At 53.7% G+C, this 9854-nt stretch overlaps 1 protein-coding gene across 1 annotated transcript in view; it reads right to left on the minus strand.

Annotated features, from left to right (window-relative positions):
- Positions 1–270: 270 nt before the first annotated feature.
- SLC4A3 (solute carrier family 4 (anion exchanger), member 3) overlaps positions 271–9854 on the minus strand; it is a 15147-nt gene continuing 5563 nt past the window's right edge. The window contains exons 7-17 of the mRNA XM_008935558.1: positions 8474–8719; positions 7981–8179; positions 7504–7652; positions 5885–6079; positions 5265–5471; positions 4572–4661; positions 2826–2992; positions 2186–2439; positions 1706–1875; positions 1065–1238; positions 271–348 (exon numbers count right to left, since the gene is read on the minus strand). Coding sequence (XP_008933806.1) covers positions 271–348; positions 1065–1238; positions 1706–1875; positions 2186–2439; positions 2826–2992; positions 4572–4661; positions 5265–5471; positions 5885–6079; positions 7504–7652; positions 7981–8179; positions 8474–8719 — 1929 coding nt within the window. The remainder of the gene's footprint in view (positions 349–1064; positions 1239–1705; positions 1876–2185; positions 2440–2825; positions 2993–4571; positions 4662–5264; positions 5472–5884; positions 6080–7503; positions 7653–7980; positions 8180–8473; positions 8720–9854) is intronic.

Genomic DNA, 9854 nt, shown 5'->3' on the forward strand with positions numbered 1-9854 from the left:
CTCCTGACCCACAGGCACTCAGGGCCCACACAGCTTGGGATGTGAGAGGCATCTCTCAGCCCACAAGGTCCAAGAGGAGAGAGACTCAGCCTCTGCTGAGCGAGTGAAGGGGCAGCAGGAGCCGGGGCTGCCTCCTGTGGGGCTATGGAACAGCCGTTCCTCGGTCCAGGCAGGAGATCATGTGCTTCGCAGCAAGTCTCCAGTTAGTCCTCGGGAGGGACGAGCAGGCACGAGTGGCCTGTCCCATGAGTGGGGCGGGCAGCTCCCAGCTCACACAGGCATGTGCAGCTCGTTGTACTCGTCCCGGCCATCCTCGTCAAAGTTTGGCTCCGCGTCTTCTGAGTCCAGCTGGGGAGAGGCAGAGACCGGGCTCTGAGGGCCGCAGCCGAGCCCCGCGCGGGGCCAGGCCTGGCACCGAGGGAGCGGTGTGCAGCCAGGCAAGCAGCTGGGCTGCGCTGGCACAGCAAAGCTCCTGCTCCTCCCCCTCCCAACAGGCTCCTTTTTTGCCTCTCATGTCCATCTATGCATTCCCACCCTGATGCCTCTTCCTGTAAACATTCTTGTTTAACAGTGTCCCATCACTGAGGCTTTGGGTGTTTCTGGGTGCTGCTCCAGGCTGCCCCCCAACAGGAGCTCAGGATGTTGGCAGTAGCAGAAGAGCTGCCAGCTCCCTGGTAGTGTGGTTACGTGCTCCTGTGCCAAGCAGCCACACACTGCACTGTGCTGCCGGGCTATCCCTGCTGCTGTTTCAGTGGGGAAATGGGGCGTCTCTTGATAAATGGGCAAGAGAATGGAAGAGGAAACCCTTATTCCAGGCCTCTGCATGATAGGATCCTCCATTTCCTTGCCTTAAGGTGCCCATCCACCCCACACTGCACTCTTAGAGCTACAAGCTCTGAGGAAGCCAGCCACCCACCTACTGCTGTTGGACAAAGAACTCCAGACAACCGCAGGGAAAGCCAAGGCTTTGCCGGCCCAGGATCTCCCAGCCTTTCAGACTGTCCAGTCTCCTCAACCTCACCCCAGTGTTGCAAGCTAGACTGTGAGGACAGTCATCTGCTTACCGCTTTGAGCTCCCTGTCGTGGAAGAAGCGGGGCAGCACGAAGCGTCGCAAGGGCACCGTCATTATCAGGACAAAGGGGAAGGCCAAGGATGCCACCGTAGATTTCACCACCCACAGCAACACAATGCAGGCTAGTTGAATGCAGGTGAAGAGATTCATTCTCCAGGTCTTCACCTAGGGAGGTAAATCCAGTCTAAGAACACAGTGTTGTTTCACACAGATAAGAATGAAGACCCAACTGGTAAAACAAAACCCTTCTGCATAGAACAGTGCAGTAACACAACACTGTTCCATGCTCTGCCTGCCTGTACTCTCCAGCAAGGCAGAACCCTGTAACACCTCAGCCTCTGAGCAACCTAGCAGCGTACCCACCTGGCAGGGCAGTGGCCCTACAGCCACACAAACAATGCATCACTCCTATAAACAGTCTGTCCATACAACAGCCTGGCAATACACTCCTGTATGCAGCCTGTCAGCATGCTGTCCTAGAGTCCCACTTTCACTCACTTTTTGGCACAAACTTGAAGCCAAGAGGGGCCACCAAGGCAAACATCATTTTGGTAAAGCACCACCCTCCCCTCACTTGCCTCTTCTTCCTCTGCTCCCCATTACCTGCTTCCCTGCAACCCCGCTTGACTCACCTTAACAACATAGATGTGGTCAGGGTGGTGCTTGGATGGCATGAAGATCAGGAGCAGCCGCTCGTAGAGCTGGATGCCAGTGAGCGACGTAACCCCCATGTAGAGGAAGATGCCGAAGAGCACAGCAAGCGGGATCTGCCGCAGCATGTTCCCCATCACAATGGACAAACCTGCACAGACAGAGCTCAGGGCATCGCGTGTCTCGTGTCAGACCCTCCCCACCTCCGCTGCCTCCTCTCTCTCACCTCCTGTCTGTCTGTCCCGGGGTGTGAGGGAAAGGAAGGTCAAGAGGGGTCTAGCTGGAAGGGTTGCAGAGATGGAGTGACCATGGCAGGGGGTACTGAAGGTTGCCAGAGGGGAGCTGAGTGCAAGTGGGGGCAGTCCTGCAGCAAGTGGCCCACGGGGCAGGGACACTGCCAGGAGATTCAAGTGGTCAGCCCTGACCTCCTCTCTTGCTCCTTCACCCGAGCAGAGGCTCACCGACAAGGGCAGCAATAAGCACTCCGGTCACACGCTGCTCCTTCACCTCCTCGATCTTGGGCTTCTCTCCAGGTGCAATGGCCTTGCTCATGACCGTCAGGGCGTTGACGTGGGTGACGGAGCGCACCGTCGCCGCGGTCAGCCAGGGCAGCCCGAAGAGTGCGCAAAGCCCCCCCATGGTGCCAATGAGCAGCAGGTCCAGGTGGAAGCCAGAGCCTTTCAGCAGCTTCCTCTCCTTCTTGCTCACAATTAGCCTGGAAGGAAAAAGAGCCCAAGTCAGTGCCAGGCCCAGCCCAGTGCCCAGGGACAGCACTGTGGCTGGGAACAATGTTCATTCCCTGGAGAGAGAACTTATGGGAACAAGGAGATGGCTGAGGAGAGGGACAGTGACTGTCAACCTCAGGTTAGAGGTTCCCTCCTGTGCTTGGCGGAGGCAGGTCTCCACCACTCTGTATGCCAGGAGGGGAGCCAAGAGATAATGGGAGAACCCAAGAAGGTACAGTTTGAAATTGCCAGGATCATGCCTTTGCTCTCTCTCTGGGATGCCAGGTGCATCTCCACACGAAAGGCACCAGCACCCATCCCAGCCTTGCTTGCCCAGGGGTTAGTGATGGTTGGTGTTCGCAGGGAAGGTACTCACGTAGTGATCTGTGTCTCCATGAAGATAAGAATGAAGACCAGGAGGGCAGGGATGGCAGAAGCAAACATCATCCACATCGGAAAGGTCCCACTGCTGCCCATGGGGTGAATGAACCAGCCACGCTTGTGAGGAGATGTGACTGACAGGCCAGAGGGGACATTCAGCTTCTGGTGGTGTAGCCACAGAACCCAGCAGTTACTTATCAATACACACGTGCCCACAGCCTCACACAGGACTAGCCTTGATTCTCCTGCTCTCCCTGGTCTGCATGCCTCAGATGATGGGACAGCCACGGTGACCCAAGCAGGACTTTCTCATGGATAACCCCCTTGAAGTACAAAAATCCCATGTCCCCAAACAGGGGCCTGTCTCATTTCCTTTCAGCTATGGGAATTCCCTTGGTTTTTGTCCAAGCGAGAAAGGAAGTATCTTCCCTCAGGAACCTCACCACCATGTCAGTGTTTGCAGACCATGGTTAAAATGCTCCTCAACCTCCGCTTGGACAAGTCAAGTGTCCTGAACTGCCCACCCTTCTCTGAAGTGGCTTTCCAGTTTTTCCAAGCCTCTTCTAAGACATTTTTCAGTACTGTTTTTTCAGCATGGACTCCAGAAGTTGCCCCATTCTCTGGAAATGACCTCACTCTGATTGTGTTCAGAGAGAATATTTGTGCTTCCATCAGAGACCACGCAGACTCCTAGCTGTACATCGTCCTGACCCAGCGTTCACCAGCATTTGAACTCTCAGCTCTGCACTGCTCTACAGCAGCTCTTACCATATGCCTGTGTGAGCTCTGCAGGGAGAGTTTATGATTTGCATTTATGTTAATCAGCGTAAGTATGAATAATATTCCTGGAATGCTTGTACTTGAGCTAAGCTGTGTAACTACCATTTTCTCTGAAAGCTTTGTACATATGCTGAGTTCGTACTGCAGTGATAATGCTTTTGATATTAATTGTAGAAGTGTAGAATGGTATGAAAAGGATCTAACAAAGTGCATGATTTTACTAATGTCTGGTAAACCCAGATTTTTCATTGGAATTTAAATGAATAAAAATGCATTTGGATTCCATTAAGCCTTGGGCTGTGTTGATAAAAAGCTTGCATGCTGAACAGGAAATACCTTTCACCCTCTCCCCAGTGTTAGTTGAAAAAAAAACACCAAAACAAACAAACAAAACTAACCACTGCTAAAAAAGCAGGGCTGGAGGTGGCAGGGGGAGGGGGGAGGAAACCTCTGGCATAGGTTTGTTTCATAACATTTAAGTTTGTGCATAAACTACGGAAGAGATTGTTGTGTTTGAAATAAAGTGATCAAAATATTTAATAGTCAATAATCAAGGAGAGTATAAACATGTTAAGTACTAAACCTTCGACAAGTACCCCACTGAAACCACTCTATATTCCACCCCCTTCGGTGTGCATAACCAGTTTATGTTCTGTTGATCAACTGCAAGTTTGCAGAGCTACAAACAAGGTCCCCTAAAGCCTCTCCTGCTAACAGCTGGAATACCAGAGGGATACCAGGGTTCTCCAGTCCCTGTAGCTCTGGTCTCAGTCTCAGCAAGACCCTCGGAGATTCCCTTCAGCATGGGAGCAAGGACGAGGGGAGTGTCTCGGTTTGCTGTGTGCCTTTATGACTAAAGAGGTAGGAAACCCAAAACCCCATTGCACGAGCGCAGGCCACGGTGCCACTGGGATCGCTGCTGGGCTGCAGGAGGGGGTCCGAGGGCAGCATTGGGGCCTACCTGCGTGTATGTGTCAGTGATGGTGTAATCCACCAGCACCATGACCAGGATGGAGATGGGGATCCCGAAGTCTCCAATGATCCGCCGAGCCTGCAGAACAAACACCCTCACTGGCAAAGGGAGCGGGCCAGCTCCATACACCCACCCTGCTACAGGGAGCCTGTGGCAAAGCGAAGTCCCGGATGGGGTCAAGCAACACAGCAAAGCTGAGTGCTGCTCATGAGCAGGGCAAGTGAACCCAGCTTTGACCCATGGGGCTGTGCGTCTCGCTGTCCACATAACACACAGTCCTCAGCCACTCTAGAGTGACTGGCTCATTGCTCCTAGGGGCCTGTTCAGATGGTGCTCCAGGTACTAAACAGATTCCTGCATGTACATACAGAGATGTCCAAAAGGAACAAGTTGAAAGTTCTTCCTCTTATATTCCAGTTTAACAGGTTTGTATGCAGCCAGCAGAGCTTTCCCAAGACCCAGGGGACTTTCCAGCAAAGCTCACTGGAGCAGGACAGTGCAGATACCATCAACAGCCCATTCTGGTCTGCTACCAGCCCTCCTGCACGGTATTTAAGGGACTGTGGTGTTTCTTTGGGGAATGGTTCAAATGCTCTGGAGAACAAAGGTCTGTAGCAAGAAGCATTATTTGTTTGGGGCACAACTCCTGTCCTTAACATCTGGGTCTTGCAAACTTCTTACCTTTCCTCCTAAAAACCGGCTGTTCTTGAACTTGCGCATAAAGAAGGCAATGAAGAAGGTGCCTAGCATGAGGATGAGGGAGAGGAGAGCAGTGTTGGGCTGCATCCTGATTCCCAGGGACATCGCATCCGCAGAGAGCATGCTGGCATTCAGGCCACTCTGCACATTCGGTGGGTAGAACTTCAGCAGAGGATGTTCTGCAAACACCTGGGGAGGTGAGAGAAGCAGCGGGCACTGTCACACCAAGGAGGGGCAGGGGGACGTGGAGTTGTCCTGCTCTGTGGGGAGGTAAGGGCAGTAGATGGTGGGCACGGACAATCCCAGCATCTGTCACCTCGCTTCGCAACCTACCCAGCTGGAGAGGGCTGGGGAGAGAAAAGTGGCCCCTCTTTAATGCCTCCTGCAGGAAGAGAAGGGGAGATAGACATTAGGGGCTCATCCTGCCACCCTCTGTGGTGGCACAGGGGCCAGCTGGGCTGGGGCATGAGAGGCCAGCAAAGAACTGCTCTGCAGAACGCCTACGAAAGCTGTGGCTGAGCTGGCCCTGTTCCCTTGCCTCCTGCAGCAGGTTCCTGGGGGATTAAGAGATGCAGCAGCCCACCCCTCTGGGGAAGGTTCACCTTGTACAGTTTGTAGAAGGTCTCGTAGATAAAGATGAGGGAGATGAGGAAAGCAAAGATCTCCTGGGTGAAGGGCGAGATGTAGCGCACCAAGAAACTTCCCTCAGCTGCCACAATAATGAAGATGAAGACGATGAGCCACAAACCAATCCACACTCTGCCTGTCAGATACTCAATGCCTTGTGTCTGGCAGAACTGAAATGGAAAAGGGAATGAGTTACTCATGACTCTTCAGGCTGTCTCGCACATCTGCTCCCCATTAAGATCAAAAGGTCTTCTGGAAAAAAAGCATCTACATCTGCTCGTGCAACCAGCACAGAGACAGTGAATTCAGAGCTGGAGTCACAGATAAAGTTGCAGACTTTGCATTAACACGAGCCAGCTCACACCGAGTGGGTCTATTCTGCTCCAGTCTTTGTAACAGTACCTCCTTCACTCTCTGCTGAAGCCATCCTATGCATGATGCTCCTCATCCTACCCATATGGAGGTGCCATTACTCCAACACAGCTCTCCACTGCTCCGTGCACACAACAGCACAAGCCTGTTCCCTGTAAAGAAGAGCCCGAGCAGCCTGCTGTGTCCTGCTGCATAAAGGCTACGTTAGCTGGGGCACGATCCCAGACAGCACCCTGTGTACACACAGTTATATGTGTGGAGAAAAGTACCCAGGATGTCACCACAGAACAGACCACCGTCACTGCCTCTGCTCATCCACACATAGCAACACCAACTACTTCCAGCACAAATCACATCCCTCCCTTTGCAGCCTTCTCCAGTACCACCACAGACAGTGTCCTCACACAGGGCAGAGGTACATCTTTGTACCCATGATGGGGCAAAGCAAAAGCAGTCAGTGAGAAGTGTGGTCACAGGAGAGCAGAGAAATTCCCACTGTGCAATGGCATCACCAGCTCAAACTCTTGATGCACCATGGTGAAAATCTAGCTGTAGGAAAAAACATGCTTTAAAAGCCCACACATGCTAGGAGTCAGAAAAAAGGATAAGGATTAGACCCACTGCTTGGAGGTATGGTGACACAGGGATGCTTTTAACAGTGGTCATGCTGCTTGAGAAAGAAACATGTCCGTCCTAGGTGGCCAGGATATCTCTGCACACACCCTTGGGCTAATCCTGAGAGGTGGGAGTAATGTACGTGGGACATCCCAAATAGGTGGTACACTGAATGTTGTTGGGTTCCAATAAAAGGAAAACTGGACACAGGTAAAAGTTGTGAAACAGTTTTCAAAGGAAGCCTGAAGAACAAGGTCAGTATTTTAGGCTGCAGCTACAAGTGCTCATCGTGCCAGGATGGGCTGCAGCACAGAGCTGAGGGCTGAGCAGCCCGAAGTCAGCAGGTGGGGGAGTGCTGTTACCACTGTCACACCTCAAGGGGGTCAGCCCATGGAACACAGCCATGGGAGGCAGAAGCCCCTATAACATGACCTGCAAAGGGTCAGCAGAGCCACAGCCAGCCCTGGCCAAGCTGAGGGCAGCCTGGCAAGACCTGAGGAGTCCACACCACCAAAGGCCCTTAGGAGAGTGGAGAAATGCCAGCTGTCCTCTCCAGTGCAAGGCCAGAGCGAGCAGGTGTCAAGCACAGACACTGCCTCACATGTACCTTGTAAAAAGCTTCTTCAAACACCAGCAGAGGCCCTGAGAAGCCAATGACCAGGAGCGGCTGGGCTCCAAGCAGGGAGAAGAGGATCCCTAAAACCGAGGTGGAGATTATCAGCTCGGAGACCCCCATGAGACCCTCAGTTTTCTCTCCTGGGAAAGAGAACAATGTGTGAGTGTTATAGGCAAGACACAGGCACTGTCACCACAGGCAGGCAGGCTGCAGACACGGCTCCAGACAGAGGAGGCAGGTCCCCGTCCCCTCAGTCAGAGGTCCCTTGTGTTGGGCAGGGAGCACAGAGGGAGTCCGGGGAGCCGCGGCTGGAGAGACCAGGTGGCAGGGAGGGGACAAGGCAGCAGCCGAGGCGCGGCACTGCCGCTCCCCCTGAGCAAGCAGCACCGAAGCCCACCCCAGCACAGCACCACAGACACAGCCAGTGTCCCAGCGTGCAAAGAGCAGACCAGAAAGCAGGCCCATTACCTAGGAGTCCCCCGAAGGTGATGGCAGGAGAGAGAGCAGCAAAGTAGATGAAGAGAACGGCTGCGAGACACTGGCTGTGCAAGGCGTCTCTGATGTCACTGAGGTATTTGGGGTACCTGCGCTTTATGTCCCGAACCAGACCTCCAAAAAATATCCCGGTTCGCTTCAAAGGGTCGTCCTCAGCTTCCTCCTCTTCTTCCTCAGCTTTCACTTCACACAGCTCTGGAGGTGCACAGAGGGCAGGGCTTGAGCAGAGCAACGCAGGTCCACCTTGGGCTGTCCCTCTCCCACGTACCCCATGGAGACCTTCCTCCAGCAGCGCTAACCTGGTGTGGCCTCAGCGACTGCACATGCCGCTGCCTCCTGCTGCCCCCAGCTACCCACAGCCACTGGCCTCCCTCTCCGCTGCCCACTGCAGGAGCCAGGCCTCGCTCACCCCTCTGCCAGGCTCTGTGAGGGGAGGACCCACTAAAGCACGCAGGGCACTAGGCACAGACTCTTTTGCCCAAATGTGAGTGGAGAGACCTTTGGCTTCCTGGACAGCTCCCTCTTTCATGGACTTCTGCTCCCTCTCCTTCCTCTTCCTCAGCAGCAACTTCTGGAAGGTGGCAATGGATTTGAGCAAGTCTTTCCCCTCCACCTCCGAGGGAGGGATGACAATGCTGCAGTCCAAGAACTCATTGATTGCATTGAGGAGGTCTTGACGGTCATCTGCCATGTATGCAGCCTCATGGAAGTGCTGGGAGGGGCACAGAAAAAGAGAAGAAGAAGGCTCAGACCAAAACTGCACTCAGCTTCCTACTTCCTGGAAACACAATGCTTGCTGTGACTTTACAGTAACATCCCACCCCCTCGACCCACTACGTGTCTCACTACTGCCACTCTGTGACCCACGCTCCTGACTCTCTCCTTATCGTCCCTCCGCCCAATGCTCCTCAACTAATCCCACGTCTCTCCTCCCTTCCCTATCCATCCTTTCCAGTGACCTCCCTGTTCTTGCTTTTCTCAAGGCCCACTGTCCCTTCCCAAGATTGTTCTCTTGCAGCATCTCTGCCAGCTGCATGCTCTGCCAGCCCACAGGGTGCCCCTCATTGGGCCTCTCCATCAATCAAAACCAGGTCTGTAGTTCCCAGCTAGCCTGGTGCCTCTCATTCCCTAGGCCAGATGCTACACCTGGCCAGCCTGTGCCTCTGTTCACACCAGATCGCTGTGGCTGCATCAGACCGAGATCCTTCTCACTCCAAGATCTGCATGCCATTGCTGAGTCCTGCAGGGCTCTCCTTCAGAGCCCAGCTCAGAGATGTATCAGAAGACAGGCCACAGACCATGGAGGTGAAAGACCTTCCCTGTCCCTGCCGTTCAAAATTAGGACTCTGCAACAGACCAATATCCACATAGTCTGGACTTGGGTTTGTTGTGAGGGAGAAGCTGGTGGAGTCCTAAAGCACCACAGGTAAAGCACAAGAATCAGGAGCTGAGCAGGGACCTAAGAGATTCTTGGGAGTCTCCATGTGGGAGAGGCAGGGATGTCCACGTGGGATGTCTACAGCATGAGGGAGGCTGTGCAAGGGAAACCAGGCAGAAAAGGGGAGATACTCCTGACAGCAATGGTGAGATGACAAGGAAGGACTCCAAGGAGACCATGAGGAGACAGGACAGATCTGCCTATCTCTGCAGATAGGCAGAGAGATGCTGGCAAATGGGTGGAAATGCTGCATTGCCTCTGGTATGTGCCTGCAGAGGCGGAGAGGAAGACGAACAAGTGAACAGCCTGTAGAGCAGGTAGAGGACAGCTAAGGTCCCCACAGCACACAGACTCCCTGGAGCCACAGCTCCAACCTGTAAATGACACCGTACTCGGTTCATGGCGCCAG

The sequence above is a fragment of the Merops nubicus genome, unplaced genomic scaffold (assembly GCF_000691845.1).
Source record: "Merops nubicus isolate BGI_N331 unplaced genomic scaffold, ASM69184v1 scaffold52782, whole genome shotgun sequence".
Classification (NCBI taxonomy): Eukaryota; Metazoa; Chordata; class Aves; order Coraciiformes; family Meropidae; genus Merops; species Merops nubicus.